Source organism: Ictalurus furcatus, chromosome 12 (assembly GCF_023375685.1).
Source record: "Ictalurus furcatus strain D&B chromosome 12, Billie_1.0, whole genome shotgun sequence".
NCBI classification, from domain to species: Eukaryota; Metazoa; Chordata; class Actinopteri; order Siluriformes; family Ictaluridae; genus Ictalurus; species Ictalurus furcatus.
In genome coordinates, this window is record NC_071266.1 from 13278666 (window position 1) to 13298779 (window position 20114).

At 41.7% G+C, this 20114-nt stretch overlaps 2 protein-coding genes across 4 annotated transcripts in view; both read right to left on the bottom strand.

The window, feature by feature from the left end:
- Positions 1–2327, bottom strand: part of odad3 (outer dynein arm docking complex subunit 3) — a 12437-nt gene extending 10110 nt beyond the window's left edge. Inside the window, exon 1 of the mRNA XM_053638156.1 lies at positions 2149–2327. Coding sequence (XP_053494131.1) covers positions 2149–2233 — 85 coding nt within the window. The 5' untranslated portion in view covers positions 2234–2327. The remainder of the gene's footprint in view (positions 1–2148) is intronic.
- Positions 2328–2422: 95 nt separating this feature from the next.
- slc44a2 (solute carrier family 44 member 2) lies at positions 2423–19266 on the bottom strand. Of its 3 annotated transcripts, XM_053638154.1 has the most exons (23): positions 19141–19266; positions 16831–16879; positions 16536–16609; positions 16343–16427; positions 15963–16047; positions 15146–15259; positions 14835–14895; positions 12864–12990; positions 12319–12402; positions 11774–11886; positions 11514–11645; positions 11114–11213; positions 10929–11021; positions 9651–9735; positions 9297–9559; positions 8982–9076; positions 8675–8778; positions 8449–8522; positions 8231–8301; positions 8041–8129; positions 5686–5770; positions 4833–5458; positions 2423–3414 (listed from the first exon to the last, which is right to left on the bottom strand). In XM_053638154.1, the coding sequence occupies exons 1-22, from the start codon at positions 19175–19177 to the stop codon at positions 4857–4859; spliced, it is 2622 nt and encodes an 873-aa protein (XP_053494129.1). In that variant the 5' UTR covers positions 19178–19266; the 3' UTR covers positions 2423–3414; positions 4833–4856. The 3 variants fall into 3 exon arrangements, with proteins under 3 accessions (XP_053494129.1, XP_053494130.1, XP_053494128.1); XM_053638155.1 differs by lacking the exon at positions 4833–5458; XM_053638153.1 differs by lacking the exon at positions 2423–3414 and having other exon boundaries at positions 4756–5458.
- Between the last annotated feature and the right edge of the window lie 848 nt (positions 19267–20114).

Below are 20114 nucleotides of genomic sequence, written 5' to 3' on the forward strand. Positions count from 1 at the left end.
TTAAACTCGGCTTCATTGTGCTTCACTGAAACCTGGCCAAGTGGCTTAAGTAGACAGTATGCTTCACTTTTTACGCGTACACTGGGAACAGCGTACAGTACGCGTGACGTAAATTTCATCATCAGCAGAGTACGCGCGCCACCCAATTTTTCTAACAGGTCACATGCACATTTAATTCTTTTGAACTATTTAGTTGTTCCACAAGGTGGCAGCAGTGACCCAGTATTCTCAAGGTAGCTGAAGAATAAACGGAAGAGACGGAAACGAGTGCAGGTTAGAAAGTACCCGCGTTTGTATAATCCTAGCCTTAAAGAGGATTTGTATATGGGTGCTAATCGTGCCGAGAGATTGTCCAAGCATTGTTCTTCGTGTTGTTGTGATTCTTCTTCGTTGTCGTCCTTCACACCAGAAGACCTGTTTTAGTGCTCTGTACTGACTCTTGTAGGCCAGGAGGGGTAGTGCAAGTTGTCGTAATGGGCATGTGTCGACCGCCTGTGTAGGTGTACATGTCAAATGGAGTATACTGTGAAAGACTGTGCGTATGACTGTGCATATACGCTAGCGTACACGTAAAATAAAACGAAGTATACCAGAGACTTCTATCCTGCAAGACCTCGACAGCAGGGACATAAGCAAGTATCCTATTTGTGTACTTCAGTTCGACTTTCAACACCATCATGCCTGAACTGCTCTCACCCAAACTGACCCAACTCTGTGCCCACCCCTCTCTGTCAGTGGATCACCAGCTTCCTGACAGACAGACAACAGCGAGTGAGACTGGAGAAACTCACATCCGAGACTCCCACTGTCAGCACTGGTGCTCCTCAGGGATCTGTTCTGTCTCCTCTGCTCTTCTCTCTGTATACAAACGACTGCACTGCTAAGGACCCTCCTGTGAAACTCCTGAAGTTTGCAGATGACACCACAGTCATCGGCCTGATCCGGACGATGACGAGGCTACATACAGATGGGAAGTTGAACGGCTGGCTGCCTGGTACGGTCACAACAACCTTGAGCTGAACATGCTCAAAACAGTGGAGATGACAGTAGACTTCAGAAGGAACCCCCTGCACTCCCTCCATCTCACCATCATGAACAGCAGTGGAGTCATTCAGGTTCCTGGGCACCAACATCTCTCAGGACCTGAAGTAGGACGCTTAAATAGACTCCATTTTGAAAAAGGCCCAGCAGAGGTTGTACCTCCTTCGCCAGCTGAGGAAGCTCAACCTGACACTGGAGCTGCTGGTACAGTTTTACTCAGCTGTCATTGAGTCTGTCCTGGGTACTTCTATAACTGTCTGGTTTGGTTCAGCCACCAAATCTGACAGAAGGAAACTACAACGACAGTCAGGACTGCTGAGAAAATTATACGTACCCCTCTGCCCAACCTCCAAGAACTTTATACCTCCAGATTGAGAAAAAGGGCTAAGAAAATCTCTTTGGAGCCCTCTTACCCAATCCACATTCTCTTTGAACTATTGCCCTCTGGTCGGCGCTACAGAGCACTGAGCAGCAGGACAGCCAGACACAAGAACAGCTTTTTTCCCTCAGGAAATCTCCTCCCTGAACAATTAAACCTGCCAACAGGGTCTCTTCATTGTGCATTTAATGCAACAATAATTGAATCCTTATATTATATACCGCTGTACATTCATTCCTCTTCCATTTGCACATAACTGTACATCTGTAAATAGCATATCTGTACATACATACATTATATTTAATTTTATTGCTTATTCTTTTATAGTGTGTAATATTCCATTTTTTCCTGCACTGGAAGCTCCTGTCGCCAAGGCAAATTCCTTATGTGTGTAAACATACTTGGCAATAAAGCACATTCTGATATAGTGTGTAATTTATATCTAACAAACTTTAATCAGCTATTTATACTTTAATACAAATATATTAGATGCAACATTTTTATATATATTATAAATATTTAAATAAAAACACCAAGCTGCGTCTCTAATTCTATTGACCTTTGATTGTTTTATTTCTACATTCAGAGTCTGGACTGTTAGTGTTTATGATCTCATGATTTCTGTAGTGAGATTTGTGTAGAAATGTAATGTTAATATAATGTTAACTCCAGATCTCTGTACCTGTGTGTGTATGTGTGTGTGTGTGAGAGAGAAGTTATTTACTCACCCAGCAGCTGGATTTTTCTCTGTAACTCTGAGATTTGGTCTTGAATCGGAGGTCTGGTGCTCTTTGAGCTGAAGGTCGCCGGCATTTTAATTAAAAATCGGATTATTCCTGAGATTTTTCTTTACACTCGGAGTTTGGCTCTCTCTCTTTCTCTCTGTTTGATTAACTCAGCGCGTGCGTTGCTTAGCAACCCGGACACTTCCTGAATGGGCGTGTCCTGAGTCTAAGCCCCGCACACACGCAGCTAAGTAGGAAAAGAAACGAACCAAAAAAAGCCTTTGTCTTTTTGTTTATTTAAAATATAAAAGCTGGTGTACAGTGTAATAAATACACAATGATGAGGTTTAGTTGGAATTTTTGTTGTTGTTGTTTTACCCCCCCTTTTTTTTACTTAAAAACATCGTTTAATTCTGCTCACATTTTACAGTATTTACAGTTTCGTATTAATACATTAGCAGTTGTTTGATCATAATGCAGTTTAAATACAAAATTTGCTAAAAGAAAAAAAAAACAACGTTAAATTTCAACACTTTTACAGCAGCGCGAGGAAATGTAAATATAAATGTAAATACTGACAGCTCAAACACTTATCCTTATTTACACACACACACACACACACACACTCCCGGTTAGACATCTAGTGCACTACACAGGGTCTAATATATACTGTATTACTTCATATTTACATAAAAGGGGGCTTCGTCTCAAATACTTCAGATTATAGTGCACTAATTAGGGTATAGGGTGCATCATTTCACTACACTTTAATCTCAAATTTTATTTTTCTATATTAGATATATACAGTGCATACGCAGGTGTAGAAAACTTTATTTAATATGTGTGGTGCAGTGCACTACGCGGCGCAGAATAGTCTTTACCCTTTGTAATGTAGTACACTTAAATATGAAGGAGGGAGCGTAATCTCAGTACTGGACATATAGTGCACCAAGTAGGGTGCAGTATCAGTTGTTTAGCCAAACTAATGTATACTTCATTCCATCAGAAGTGCACTTGTTTTGTGGTTTAGTAAGCTGCCGAACACTATATGAGGATTGATGATTTCAGATCCCAGATAAAGGGAAGTGCGCTGAGGGACATCTGAGGGTACACAGGTGAGTTATAGTACACTAGGTAGGGCGTAGGTGACATCTCCCTCCCCTCACTGGTCAGACTAGGCCAAGTTCTTCTTCTTCAGCGTCTTCATCAGATCCTGATTCATGAAGTATGGCTTGCCAGCCGAGCCGTCGTTACGCTCCAGATCCTCCACTGACCACAAACAGCCTCGTATCAGTAATAATAATAATAATAATAATAATAATAAAACACAAAATATACATCAAGTATAAAATAAATAACATAAGAACAAGTAAATATGTATCCATAAAAATATCTATACTCTCAAAACACAAAATCATGTTATATAAATCTATAAACAATAATATAAATAAATAATAAACAAAAATATAATATCACAGAGCTCCAGTGCACTGATGTGCACAGTATAAAATTGGGACATGCCCACAATGGACTGTACCACTGTAAAGCAGCGGGGTAGTGAGGAGAACGTTAGTGTTAGCATTAGCATTAGCACTCAGATGACGAGTTAAAGCAGGCAACAGTTTATTCACTGGAAGTCACACGAAACAACATACAAAGATGGAAAAATGAGAAAGAGGTAGAAAAAGAGGTAAGGCAGAACAATCACTTTCACTGTAGTGGGCATGACCAAAGTGGTAGTCATGTCAGTGGGCGTGGCCGTACCTCCTGACATCGTTCAGGTTCAATAACTAGTATGACATTAGCTACTGAGCTAGCTGTCATCCTGTTTGAGCTAGCAACGTCTGTGTGTTTAACAGCATGCTAATTCGCGTTAGCAAACCGCTAGCCCAATATTGAACATTCACATATTTATCTGTGTTTATGACATCAGGAAGACAAACTCCAGCTCCACAAAGTAAACGTTTACACATTAGTAGATTATTTTCATTTTGTTTTTGTTCTGATCTTTGTAAACATAGCAATGCTAAACCACAAGCACATTCCTGAACACCATAACACGTGCAAACACACACTGATTATCATGTCTACACACACTGCAATATTTAACAAGAAATATTATCAGGTTTCATTCAGAAGCAGGCAGCGAGAGTCTCCATGGAAACAGCAATCCCATAATTCCATTCAGGGTGCAAACATGGCTGAATGAACGCTCTCTGTGATTCAGGAACACAACTGTAGTGAACATCACTCTGTATAATAATTACACCAGTGCTCACTAAATGACAGATTGAAAGTCGTTACAATGGTTACAATTTGCTCTCAAACCTTCTGAAGCTAACAACAACAAAACAATTCAAACCAACTGTATGTCTCAAGAAGCAAGAAATTCTTGGAACTGTATCTAACCCCGCCACCCACCCGTGATTGGTCCAAATGTGACACACCTCTTTGTAGTGTTTGGGGTCGTGACCTTGTGTCATGCTGGTTTTAAGGCTTTTTTGTTTAGCTTTTTTAGTTTAACTCCCTCACCAGTGCTAGTTATCATCAGTTAGCTTAGCTGAGCTTAGCTAGCCAGGTTAGTTAGTGTGATGAAGCTGAATCCAGAAAGAGAAACTATGAGGTTTATTTACAACCGGCTACATGGGAACATGCTAATTTAGTATTAATATTTAACGTCAGCACACGTCACTGTTTCTCGCCATGTCATGTCACTCGTTCTGAGGCGTTAGCGGAGTCTCGCTCTCCTGAGGACCGTTCTCCAGAGGCTTTGGTTCTTCTGGTTCCTGCTGTTCTTCTTCTCGTGACTCCTCGGCCTCTTGCACGTCGTCCTCGTGAATTCCGTTTTGCTGCACTGTGTTTTGAGGACCTGGCATCGCTAATTCAACTCCTTGTTCTTCTTTTTTTTCCTCCTTTACCCTCACTTCGTCCTGTGTTAGCATTAGCTCTGCTTCTTCCTTCTGCGTTGTTACCTGCAGTCCTGCTGTTTCCTGATTCAGCGGCACTTCCTGTGTTAGTGTTATTTCCTGTGTTAGCGCTACTTCCTGTCTTAGCGGCACTTCCTGTGTTAACATTACTTCCTGCTTTAACACTGTCTCCTGCATTAGTGGTGTTTCTTCCTCATTTTCCTGCTTGAGACTCTCCTGCTGTTTGAGCTGCACTTCTCCGTTTTCCTGAAGTGCCAGTTCTTCTTCTTCTCCTTCTTTTCTTTCTTCCACCGCTGTCACTTTGCTAACAGATAAAATGTCATGCAGCTCGGGGGACATGAGGTACGGCTGCTCGGTGGAGCCGTCGTTCCTCTCCAGGTCCTCACCTTGAGTGTTTCAGAGTGTTAGCAGGTTGTTAGGAGCAGAGAGACAGCAGGGGGCGGGGCAAAGAAGAAGAGGGGAGACAGACAGAGAGAAAAGTATTAGCACTGAAGCTAAGCAAAAGTATCAGAGAAAATGTGGAAGTGAGAGAGACTAAGAATAGAAAGAGAAGAGAAAGGAGGAGAGAAACCTGCAGACACACACACACACACACACAGGGTTTCACACTTACAGAAGCAGAGGAACAGTGTGTCCACACACATCGCATACACACTGAAGAAGCCGTGAGCGATCACATACGCCCCAAATACCACGGTCTGGAGAGAGAAACACACACACACACACACACACACGGTATAAAACTGTGACATGATTATCATCATCCTCATTGCTGTGACGTCCTCAGCAATAACAACGCTGCTCATGATCTTTACAAAATAAAGAAAAAAAACAAAAACAATTATTTTTCACACAAAAAACACCTCCTGTCTGTAACAGCAGCTCGTTACTAGGCAACAGTGTAACAACAATTGCCAAGTTTCCATCCACTTTTTGTGCTTTTCTGTTAACGACAAAGGGAAAGTGCGTAAAAGACTTTTGCAACATTTGCCTGTTTCCATCCAATTGGCTTTTTAACGATAAAATGGTGTGCGTGATGACATCATCCTTCCAAAAAAAACAAGTTTTGATGTATCACCTTTGAAATCTGCCCTTGAGTCGTTTCCATACATAATGTTGTGTATATCGCAAACTGTGTACGTTCAGCGTCCCGCATGTCCTCAAATCTTTGTAAAATGGAGATAGTATTGAGACAATTAAATTAAATTGACCAGCTTACGTTCATTTTAATTTCACAAATAATTGTAGGAAACATCAGAGGACGAGGTCAGAATGGAGCAGCTGCTCGTCCGATAGAGCTCCAAGTATGCTGAAGCCCATGGGTGTAGCCGGAGTGGCTCATCAGGAGAAACGGGAGAATTCCCGCTGGGCCGCTCATAAATTGGGCTCATAACATAAGCATGTTACATTATTGCATGACTAATAACTAAAGTAACGAATTACACAACATTTGTATTTAAAGCAGCGCATCAGTTACATATGCGTTAAAAAGTGACGTTTTCTCACGTCACTTGGCTCAGCTGCCAAAAAAGTATATTTCTTACTGAAATACTTCATATTTATTTGAATGCAAAAAGCATTTTTAAAAATAATGTTCCAGTTGGACGTTTTGTAGCAGAAAACAATACTCAGTATGTCATTTGTTATTTATCGTTATCCTCTTGTTGAAACATGTCAGTAATAAATGTAACGGGATAGTAAGAACTGAACTGTCACTTCATTTTTCAAAGCTCTTCCACCATGGAAAAAAAATGGGCTGGTCTTTCGCATTAAAATCCCGGGCTAAAAACTCTGGCCCTGCCCATGGTGGAAGTAGTGTTGGAGAGCTGCGCCCATGAGAGAGGACTGCTCTCGCCCTGCACAATCTGGCAACCTGTGCCGAGTACAGTGTAGTGGGGGGCACATTCAGGGTTAGTAAAACAACTGGTCATCGATGTGTATATGCTGTGTGCACAGCTATTAAAGTAAAATAAATGCGGAGTTTTATCAGGCTGCTGAATGTAGCGGAGGCCAATGAAATCGCAATTTCTTGCCGCATCTTGTGTCACAGGTTTGCAGTGTGTTGGATGGTACGCACATCCCTATTCTTCTTGATGGATAAATTCTGTCATGTGACACTTATTTTTGCACATGTGCCATTTTTCTCGACAAAAACAATTCCAAACGATTTTTTCGCAACATTTAAAGTATCGACATAGAGTTTATGCTCTAAAGTTAAACGCAAAAAGATTATGTCGACCAAAAAACCCTTGGATGGAAATATGGCTAATGATTATTTAGCAATGTAACAATAGCCACGTTTCCATCCAAGGGTTTTGTTTGTGATAAAAAGTAACATTTTTGCATTTAAGTTAAGCAGCGCATAAACTCTATGTTGATACTTTAAATGTTGCGAAAAAATAGTTTGGAAAGTTTTCTCCTTGGTTCGTGTCATGATACACTTCTATAATCCTGTGTTGTGAAGATCAGACTCTGATAGATCCCTGTTCTTTAAATGAAACAGGCCGCTCACTCACACCTGATCCACCTGACTCTAATTTCACCTTCAAATTTACTGCCAATCCTAGAGGTTCACATACTTTTGCCACTCACAGATATGTAACATTGATCATTTTCCTCAATAAATAAATGACCAAGTATAATATTTTTGTCTCATTTGTTTAATTGGGTTCTCTTCTTCTACTTTTGGGAAAATCTGATGATGTTTTAGGTCATGTATATGCAGATATATAGAAAATTCTATCACAAACTTTCAAACACCACTGTGTGTAACCTCTGTAGAGTGTTATAAATAAATGTTAAACAGATGTACGTGTTGTATGTGTGCGAGAGTGTATGTGTGTGTGCGCGAGAGTGTGTGTGTGTGTGTGTGCGAGGGTGTGTGTGTGTGTGTGCGAGAGTGTGTGGGTATGTGTGCAAGAGTGCATGTGTGTGTGTGTGTGCGAGGGTGTGTGTGTGTGTGTCTCACCAGTATAGGAACCCAGTAGTAGTTTAATGATGGTGCTGCTTCCTCCACAGCCTTTATCCTCCCAGAGAAGAAGAAGAAGGAGCCGATTCCTGATCACACAGTAACATTCACACACTCGTTAACATGAACCAAACACACACACACACACACACACCACACACACACACACACACACACGCTAGTTACTCACCTACAATTCCCACAATAAGCAGTTTCCCCAGAAACAACAGGAAGTCAGTCACTTTGTCCAAAACGGCCACCCTAAGACACACACACACACACACACACACACACAAACACACATGGTTATTACACACATACAGTACACACAAACACACATGGTTATTACACACATACAGACACAGGATTGAGATGATGATGTCATCAGAAAGTACCCTGTGTTCTTACCTGACGATGTTCCTCATGAGGAGGAAGAAGGCGTCTTTAGCAGATGTGCAGAAGTTTTTGCCATAAATCGCCACCTGATGCGTTAGAAAGACACACCGTTAGCGCCAGGCTAAACTGCGACATTAACATTAGCCTCGGAGCCTCACTGCAGACTTACAGAAGCAAATTTCACACAATGAACACGTCTGAGCTATGTGTGTGTGTGTGTGTGTGTGTGTGTGTGTACCATGATGTAGGCGTTTCGGTTGATGAATTTGATGCACTTCTCCAAACACCAGAAGCAACACTTCAGGCAGCTGAGCAGGAACTTCGCAAATCTGTTCTCAACTCCTGCAGGAACAACAGCAAGAAACCAGAAAAGGACACAAATTAAACACAGAAAGTAAATCATCTGTGTTCACTGTGTTTGTTCTGTGAGACATCCTGCAGACCAGTAATGAGGTAATAACACCCCCAAACAATCTCACCAGCACCACAGGTCACAGATGGACAGACAGTGAGAGACAGACAGACAGACACACACACACACACACCTTTCAGTTTGTGATCGAGGTACTCTAGCACAACTCTGATCACTTGAACGATTGCCAGAATGAGAGAACCAAATGCCAGAGAACCTGTGTGATACCTGATACACACACACAGTGTTAATCATAACATTATTAATTACAGCTCATTTTCATTTTGAAGAGAAAAAAACCCCAAAATCAGTTCTCAAAAAGTGACAAGAAAGTTTAATAATCAGAAAATTTCACACTTTAATCTGAAAGTGTTAAAAATATACATTATATCACATAAAATTTCTAATAAAGTACCATTTAATGTAAATATAAGACGAATAAACACACCTGAGGGCGCGGCCGAACGAGCTGAAGATGGGGAATGCTGGGATATCTTCAGGTTTCTTGAAGGCCCAATAGTAAGAGGCAAACGCTCCGGCCAGGGTCACATTACCCAACGCCACCACAAAGTTAACACACCAGAAGAACAGGAAGAGGTTATAGAACTGGAACAGAATCAGGAACCTGTGATATAACGTTTCACCGCCGTAAAACGCAAATATACACTCAGCGTCAGGACACACCGAGGATATGTTCGAGATGTTAAACGTCTGGAACACACAAACATTGAAGGTTTACTGAAACATCTGCACTATTATTATTATTATTATTATTATTATTATTATTAGTCATGTGACTGACCTGAGGGTCACACGTTTGCCTGCTGAACTCACACTCACTGTTGTTAAACACTTTATATACCGCAGTGTTGGACGTTGACAGAAAACTGCAGGAGTTCATTAAGGAACATATCGAACAGTCACTAAACTACTCTTCATGGAACAATGTGATGTGTGTGAGAGAAACATGGAGGACAGACCAGACTTTGTTTGAAGCTCAGTGGAGAATTCTCACCACGCCTTCACTAACAAGTGCGAGATTTCAGACAAACGAGGCATTGTTGTGTGTTTAGGAGAGTGTGTGTGTGAGCGAGACAGAGGCCCTGTTTACACTGGTGCATTTTCCTTTTAAAGCGTATAACGTTTGCTACGGTTATGCCTGTCGAAGAGCCCATTTTAGTTTGAAAACTTCGGAATCGCGTTTCAGTGTAAACAGACCAAAACGAAGACTTTTGAAAACGAAGGCGTGGCCCTGCCCACATTCGCCCCCTGATTGGGTCTTCTGGATCATTGCGTATCCTTCCCTGATTCGTCAAGCCCTTACCATATAACCATTACGCTACCTTGATCGTATACACAACAACACAGAAACTGAACCGCAAGCTTTACTGGCTTTGTTGTCATTCTTAGAAGCCATTGTGCAATTAAATTCTGTATTTTATAATACTACAGATGCATACATGCGCAAGAGGTGGGCTATGATTAGAGCAATCGGCAACAAATCTCATTTCAAGCGGCGCAAGTCCTACATGGAACGCCGGTTTGGACTAGCAACCAACTTCTTGTTTACACTTGTATGCACATGCCCAGTGTGCATGAATGGTCATGTGACATGCATATTCGGTCATGTATTGTGGACGGAGATTCTTTCTGAAACACAGTGGATAAACCAGTGTGGACGAGGATCGTTTTCATTTTAAAACGAAAACGCACTAGCGTAAACAGGGCCAGAGAGGACATTCACCTGGAGTGCTACTGAGTTCTGGATTGTGATTGGTCAGAAGGTGTTGATTAATTCTCTATAACAGCAGCTCTGACAGTAGCGCAGGTTTATTATTATTAATGCGCTCGTTCTAATACGTTATCGTTTACATAGTAACAGCTCATTCGCAGGGATGTGTACAGTGGATGCTTCACTAATAATAAACAGATTAAAAAATGTGTAATCACTGATCTGTAAGGAGATGTTTATGTAACATTTAAGGAAGGAGTCTCCAGCGTCAACGCTTTGTAACAGTCAGAGGTTAGAGTGTTATAACCTACATTAATATATTTGTGTGTGTGTGTGTGTGTAGGATACACAGCAGTGATGGCCCAGTACGCAATTACCAGAGCCAAAAGGGCAAAGGTCAGCAGGGGATAGAACAGTGATGACATCACATGACCCACCGCCCTGAAATACACAGACACAGAGAGGCGAAGTTAGATTACTGTGTGTGTGTGTGTGTGTGTGTGTGTGTGTGTGTGTGTGTGTGTGTGTGTTACCTGCTGGCCTCTTTAATCAGAGCAATGGCAATCTGGAGACGTTTCCTGAGGAAAATGAGCAGGAGGATGATGATGACCTCCACAATACACAGGATGATCACTGACACACACACACACACACACACACACACACACACACAATCATCTTCATCATTAGCAGGAGCATTCTGTAGTGAACACACTGGTAATATTTAGTGATGCTGTGGGTGTGTTTTAAAACACACACATCTGTGTACTGTGTACGGCACACTTCACCTTCACACGACATGATGCATTATGGGTAATGTTTTGTACTGGAAATAACACACTGTTTTATGCTTTAACACATGACATGTAGTGAGTAGGGTGTGTGTGGTTTGTGACACAGCTATGTTAGAGTGAGGGAGTGACTGAGTCTCACTGAAGGCAAGCCACGTCTGCTGTAGCTGCAGATACACAGAGAAGTCCGTCTGCAGGCCCAAGTCTGTGATAGACACGTCTGCACCGGGCTGTCCTTGAAACTGCACGTATTGCATGTAACAGTGAAATATACCTACAAACACACACACACATACATGCACAACAGAAAGAGAGAAACAACAACAGAGATGTAAGTGACTTTAATGTATAAACTACAGTGTGTGTTTAATGTTTAATAAAAGTTATTTGTCAGTTTATCACCGTATGCAATAACGAGCAGCACCATGATGATCATCACCCACACCATCACCCCCGCTAACAACCGCAACAACACGATGAACAGCAGACTGAGCACCATCGCTACTGCCAACCCACTGAGAGAGAGAGAGAGAGAGAGAGAGAGAGAGAGAGAGAGAGAGAGAGAGAGAGAGAGAGAGAGAGAACTTTTTGGCCTTAGCGCAAAGTGCTAGATCTGGCCTTAAAGCAGCACTGAGAACACCAGCCATGCTGTGAAGCATGGTAGTGGTAGCATCACATCGTGGAGAAATTTTTCATCAGCAGGGAAACTGGTCAGTCCAAATACAGGACAATCCTACAAGTTAACAGACTGGAGGGCAGAGCTTCACCTTCCAACAGAACAACGGCCCTGAGACCTAAAGCTACAATGGAGAGGTTCTACATCAAGAACCTGAACGAGCTGAACATGTTAGAACCTAAATATGTTAGAACCTGAAAGTGTTAGAACCTAAAAGTGTTAGAACCTGAACCTGTGTGTGTGTGTTTGTGTGTGTGTGTGTGAGACTCACAGCAGGATCCAGTGCCAGGACTGTGTGTAATCCTCAAAGATCCTCATGAACACCTGCCGCGCCTCCATCACGATGTTCGACTTCCTGTCAAATCACACAATAATAAACGTTGATAAAGAGGGCGGAGTCAGAGTTCCTTCCTGTGACTGTGTCCTAAACCACACACTACTGCATTAAATATTCCTGCATCCATAGTAACCTACTGTACTGCACTACTTTAACAGGTTATTATATAACACTGTGTTATGTGCTCTGGGATGCAGCCCCAAGCTAAATATAGTTAGTCTGCTTTACCTTTAGCTTGCTAATATGACTGCTGTACGACTGTACACTGTATGCGGCTGTGTCTCAAACCATTGTACTGTATCTACAGTTACCTGCAGAAGTGTAATGTCTCTACAGAGTACTCTGAATGTGATTTGGGATGTAGCCCATTATCAATCATTCACAAAGTACTATGTTTTGTTAAACATATGGAAATACCTACACACACACACACATACGCACACACAAATACACACACACACACACACACACACACTCACTTTGATGCCTCTAGCAGGTCAGTGGTGTTTACATTCGTGTTGTTTTCAACTGTGAAAGACGTCTCGTTGCCGATAACAACAACTCCATCCTTTTTCGTCTCCAGAGCCGGGAGGCATCGGCGTGTAACTGAGGGAATCACACACACACACACACACATTAATGACTCTTACTAAATAAATCCATTTTCCTATACCTTTAGTACAGAATGTCAATATGTGACATTATTGTATAACCCCAATTCTGAAAAAGTTGGGACAGTATGGAAAAAAACCCCATAAAAAACGAATCATTTGAAAATTCAATTCACCCTGTACAATATTGAAAACACATTATTAACACATTATTTGATTTATGTGAATTTAATTTATTTTGAAAATATACACTTATTTCACATATGGTGACTTCAACACACTCCAAAAAGTTGGGACAGTCGACAGTTACCACTGTGTAACATCACCTTTTCTTTTAATAAAAGTTAAGTGTTTTGACACTGAAGACACCATTTGGTTAAGTTTAGCAAGCTGAATTTTCCCCCATTCATCCATTATGCATTTCTTCAGCTGCACAACTGTACAGCTGTACTGTTCATTGTCTTATTTTGTGCTTCATAATGTGCCACACATTCTCAATCGGAGACAGGTCAGGACTGCAGGCAGGCCATGCTAGCACCTGCACTCTCTGCTTACGCAGCCATGCGCTTGTAATCCAGGCAGAATGTGGTTTGGTGTTGTCCTGCTCTGGATGGCAGCATATGCTCCAAAATGTGTACATATCTTTCTGCATTAATGGTGCCCTCACAGATGTGCAAGTTACCAATGCCATGGGCACTGACACACCACCATACCATGACAGAGGCTGGCTTTTGGACCTGACTCTGATAACAGCTTGGATGGTCCTTTTCCTCTTTGGCCTGGAGAACACAACGGCTGTTTTGTCCAAAAACTATTTGAAATGTTGACTCGTTGGACCACAAACACGATTCCACTGTGCTACTGTCCATCTAAGTTGAGACCGAGCCCAGAGAAGTCGGCGATGCTTCTGGACAGTGTTGATGTATGGCTTCTGCTTTGCATAGTAAAGCCTTAACTTGCATCTGTGGATGCAGCGGCGAATGGTGTTTACTGACAAAGGTTTATCAAAGTATTCCCGAGCCCATGTCAGGATATCCATTACAGACTCATGACAGTTTTTAAGACAGTGACGTCTGAGGGATCGGAGATCACACGCATTCAGAAGTGGTTTTCGGCCTTACCCTTTACACACTGAGATTGGACCGGATTCCTTGAATCTTTTAATTATATTGTGCATGTGTAGAAGGTGAAATGCCCAAAGTCCTACCGATTTGTCTTTGGAGACTTTTGTTCGCAAAGTGTTGGATTATTCTCTGACTCATCTGTTGGCAGACTCCTGAGCCTCGACCCAGCGTTGCTCTTGAAGGACCAGGCCTTTTTTGGAAGCTTCTTATATACTATGATTAGACAATTGCCTCACCTGTTTCACATCACCTTGTTATTTCAATTTTTTTGTAATGCATCAATTTAAAAATAAATGTTATCTTAAAAAAACTATGCAGTTCATTAGATAAAACATGAAATACCTTGTCTTTATACGTTTTTGTATAAATACAAGTCAAAGTACATTTACAAATCACTCCGCTTTGTTTTTATTAGCATTTTCCATACTGTCCCCAATGTTTTCGGAATTGGGGTTGTATTTTACATCATCGTATTGCTACTTCTGGTGTGTCCATGGAAACAGTGTTAGCAAAACTGCCACAAAAAAACAAACACCATGAACACCAGTCCCACTGTGATGCATGGTGGTGGTAGCACCATGAGAAGATGCTTTTGTCAGTCCAGATACAGGACAATCATTTAAATCAGTTCCAACCTACAGGAGACTTCATGCTAACAACATTAGCTATGGATATAATGCTATATCAGGTTGCTAGAAGATGATTATGAACTTACACGCCTTGCTGGGAAAGATCATAGCTGGACATGCCTTGTCCCGCAGGAGCTCTGGTGCAGACTGAGAACACAAAAAGAGAAACACACACTTTGGTAACTATAGGCGGGGCATCCTGGTGTGATGTGATTGGTGCAGGTAGCAAGCTACCAAGCTACTTCGTGAGTGATGAGTGACATGAAGACCATAAGCAAGGTGATACAGGTTAGCGTAATCGCTACATAACAGTTAGTCTATAGACTGTGATTAGAACACTCCTGTATACATGATTTCTGCTCTCAGCCAATCAGAACACAGTGTTGTGGATACACACCTTTGTGAGGTCGACGTCCTGCTTACAAAACTGTGAGTAATACTGCCAGTTCTGAGTATTCAGCTTCGCCTTCACCAGGGTCAGGAAACGATCCGGACACTTCTCTACACATATCTACTCACACAGACACACACACACACACACACATTCACACACATAGCAGGGATAAAAATCATGCCGTTACACTGGTGTATATCATATTTAACTTACTCTGAGAGTAGTAGATGGGGGTTTGATCGGTTGATAGGTGGTTAAGGGAGTGAATGGGATGATTAGAGGGGTTTAGATTGAGTTGAGATGGAGTTAGAGAGGTAAGATTACAGGGTTAGATGAGGCGGTTAGAAGGGTATATGGGGCAGTAAGAGGGTTGTGTGAGGCAGTTAGAGGGGAAGATGGAGAGTAAGTTGGTAAATGGGGTGATTAGAGTGGTAGACGGAGCAGTTGGAGGGGCAGATGGGGAGTAAAGGGGTAAATGGGGTGATTAGAGTGGTTAGATGAAGCGGTTAGAGGGGCAGATGGAGAGTAAGGTGGAAAATGGGGTGATTAGATTGGTAGACGGAGTGGTTAGAGGGGCAGATGGAGAGTAAGGTGGTAAATGGGATGATTAGAGTGGTTAGAGGAAGCGGTTAGAGGGGCAGATGGAGAATAAGGGGGGTAAATGGGGTGATTAGAGTGGTAGATGAAGCGGTTAGAGGGGCAGATGGAGAGTAAGGTGGTAAATGGGGTGATTAGAGTAATAGACGGAGCAGTTAGAGGGGCAGATGGAGATTAAGAGGGGTAAATGGGGTGGTTAGAGTGGTAGATGAGAGGTAGAAACCTGTGTGGTAGGGCACTGCAACTCCAACAGCACTAGTGGACTCGCACACTTCAGAATGTTGAAGTAAAATAGCAGAGGCTTTTTCCTGAAAACACAAAACACACTCCTGACTCACTGAGTCAAATCAACTTTACAGCGCGACTTACACACACTCACGACTTACAGGAAAATGATTTAAACACACTTTATTCCATATGTGTACCCCGTCACACCTGCTTCCCCAACAACCCCTTTAACCCACTGCACTGCGTATCAGCCACTGACCTCTACAGTGCTTGGCCCCCTGTAATCACTGACTCTGCAGTCTGTATGTGTAACCCTGACCTGCACCACTCTGTACAATAATGCTGCTCTGTAGTGTTCAGCTCTCTTTCACTTACTCCAGTGATGTGAACTGCTGCCCACAGAACTGCCCCCTGCTGTCTGTGGGGTAAATCACCTTCTTCGGATCTCCCTGAGACCAGGCTGTACACAAACACACACACACACGCACACATGTATTTACTTATTTGTTTATTCTTAGTAGTTTAGTCTCTATATTCTGTATAAAAGACACATAGAGAGTAAATTTACCCAGAATTCCCACTGCAAAGTACCCCATCAGTGCCAGGATGAAGAGGATACAACACAGTACATCAGTGCAGCTCCTGAAACACACACACACACACACACACACACAATTCACAGGTTCACACATTGCTTACTTCCTAATGCAGGGAGCTCATAATTACTTAGTGTTCTTACTAGAAAGTCAGCCATTTTAGGGCTCTGTGCCAAACTTAGGTCCCTAACAGCTCTCTGTATGTATTTAAAATAGCTACTGTGCGTTAATGGTTTAGTAAAGCTCATAAATGTGTCTCTGTCTCACCTGTTATGTATCGGGCCTTTAAAACTCGGGTCAAACTTCCTCGGATCTCCTGAAAAAAAAAATTAAATAATTATAAAATAATATATAAAAATAGAGTGATACAGCTGTAATAGTATTTTACTGAGACATGATTAGCAGTATGGAAACACTTTAGTGTGTGTGTTCAGGTGTGTGTGTGTAAATTCACTGTACAATGTGGTGCAATGTGTAGCTGTAGTGTAATGTGCAGTTGTAATGCAATGTGTAGTTGTGTAATGTGTAGTTGTAGTGTAATGTGCAGTTGTAATGCAATGTGCAGTTGTAGTGTAATGTGTAGTTGTAGTGTAATGTGTAGTTGTAATAAAATGTGCAGTTGTGTAGACAACAGACACGTCTGTGTTCGTTTTCACTGACTGAACATGTTCAATCTGTGTTTGTCAGTCGTGAAATGTCTGAGCAGTGCGGTATGATTTTCCAACAAACACTGACGTAATCTGACCTGGGCACAAACCATTGCTGTGACAATGAGGCAAGCGTCCCTGAAAACTCCATAGAAATGAAAGCCTGTGCGCTAGGTACTGGGCGCGCTAAGTCGTTGTTGTGGGTAAAATGGCATATTTCTGGATGAATCAGAATGAAGAGGATAAATGATGCATCAATATGTTATTTAAATAAAAGTGTACTGTATATTTTGAACCCTGGTGAGGATCATCTACTCTTGTGTTTTGGGTTTAATCAGGATAATCCGCTCACCATCTGCAGTTTTCTGTATTCATTTTCATGAAGTAAGAAGCGAAATCGTAACGAATGTTCATAACTAACATTTGCGTAAAAATATTGTTCATAATGTATGATGTAATAATGGTCTTAGCTTACCACACAGCCTAGCTTAATATGTCATTCTCTGAGTTGTTGAAACTGCTTGGGGGAAAACTGAGCAACATTTTGAAAGCTCTGCACATCCTCTGTTTGCAGTTCTATGCATAAAGGTAAAGGATCACCATAACCTCTTTCTTTTCACTCTTCCGTCTTCTCAGGCAAAGAACGACACGGAAAGACACTAGTACTAGTAACATTCTGATTATGGTAAAAGGATCATCCATGTGTGTCGGGGCAGCATGAACATGACAGCTGTGTTTCCCAGCATTCTACATCCAGCAGCCAACATTTAAGTGTTGGTGATTGTCGGCGTTGGTTGGCGTCTGTCTGTGCAGTGTGAACTAGGCTTAATGTGAAGTTGTTGTGTAATGTTTAGTTGTTGTGTAATGTGTAGTTATTGTGTAATGTGTAGTTGTTGTGTAATGTGTAGTTGTTGTGTAATGTTTAGTTAGTGTAAGATGTAAAGCATCTAAAACTTGGTGTTTTTGTCTCACAGATCAGAGATAGAGCACAGAGGAGTGTGTTAATGAACTCACACCAAGCGCAAAAACTACAACCCCAATTCCAAAAAAGCTGGGACGCTGCTTAAAATGCAAATAAAAACAGAATCCAATGATTTGCAAATCTCATACCAATATGTTTTTCATAATAGAACATAGAAAACATATCAAATGTTTAAACTGAGGAAATGTACCATTTTAACCAAAAAAAAGGTAATTTTGAATTTGATGGTCGCAACAGGTCTCAAAAAGTTGGGACGGGGCAACAAAAGGCTGGAAAAGTAAGTGTTACTAAAAAGAAACAACTGGAGGTTAATTGGCAACCAGTCTGTAACATGACTGGGTATAACAACGGCATCTGTGCGCAAGGGACAAAAGCTAAATTTCTTCTTTACAAGGTCTTCTATGAGGTCTGTGGTTCACTTCACAAGCTTCCTGTATTTACACACTATCTGCACACAGACACACATTGTTTTTGTTGTGTGTGTGTGTGTGTGTGTGTGTGTGTCGGAGGACAGGATGCAGTCTAACAGGAAACGATAAACCCAAACTGCTACTTAATAACTGCCGAGCTCTGGATTGTGATTGGTCAGAAAGTGTTGATTAATTCTCTATAACAGCAGCTCTGACAGTAGCGCAGGTTTATTATTATTAATGCGCTCGATCTGATGCGTTATCGTTTCTATAGTAACAGTTCGTTCACAGGGACGTGTACAGTAGACGCTCCACTGATAATAAACACATTATAAACATTATAAACATGAAGCTATTTTACACAGAAAACCGTATAATCAAATATAAGCGCGCGCGTTTGTGTGTGTGTGTGTGTGTGTGTGTGTGTGTGTGTGCGTGTGGAAGATGCACAGCTCCACCCGTCAGCTGCTGTCTGTCTCAGCTACATCACCGCGCTGGAAACAAAGCGATTTTAAAAAAAGACTACACACACACTCACCGAATTTAGACTCGGGCTCTGTCTCCTCCGCCTTCATCACTGTTCTGATTTATAATGAAAATAAACAGTACACAACACACTCCATCAACTGCTCGCTCTCTCTCTCTCTCGCTCTCTCACTCTGTTTGTCCGCCCACAGAGCACGAGACCTCAGTCTTCGAATCAGAGCGCAAGGACATGACAAACAGCCTCTCCAACCAATAGCAGCTGAACACAAAAATAACGTCTAATATTATATCGCACGATAATGCAAAATTATTATATTATACTACACTACGCTGTGTTAAGATGATGATGAAGATGATGATGAGGGTGATGATGAGGGTGATGAAGATGATGAAGATGATTGTGGTGATAGTGGTAAGGATGATGATGAAGATGATGGTGATGAAGATGATGGCGATGATGGTGGTGATGGTAATGATGATGATGAAGATGATGATGTTGATGAAGATGATAGTGATGAAGATGGTGAGGAAGATGATGATAATGGTGATGAAGATGATGGTGGTGATGAAGATGAAGATGGTAATGGTGATGAAGATGGTGGTGATGGTGATGATGAAGATAAAGATGATGATGGTGGTGATGGTGATGAAGATAATAATTGTCATATCACATCAAACCAGTGACTATAATTCCCATCCTGCACTGTGGCCTACAAACATGGCCGTCATGGACAGCAATTCCCAGAACACACTTTCATTCTAATCACACACTCCTGCATCCAATTTACACTCGCAATCCACACACATAACAGACTGTTCAAACACAGTCTTTGCGAAGTATTACCCTCAGTTGCCATAGTCTCTGTCATGTATCAAGCCTTTATTCATGGCTTAATGTTTCATGGTTTTGATCTGGTTCTCATCCTCGTTAATTGAGTCTTGTCTTGGTCTAGTTTATCCTGTTTGCTGATTGTCTGACCATTTGCCAGTTTTGGCCACGCTACTGTTTCATGATTTGGATTTGTC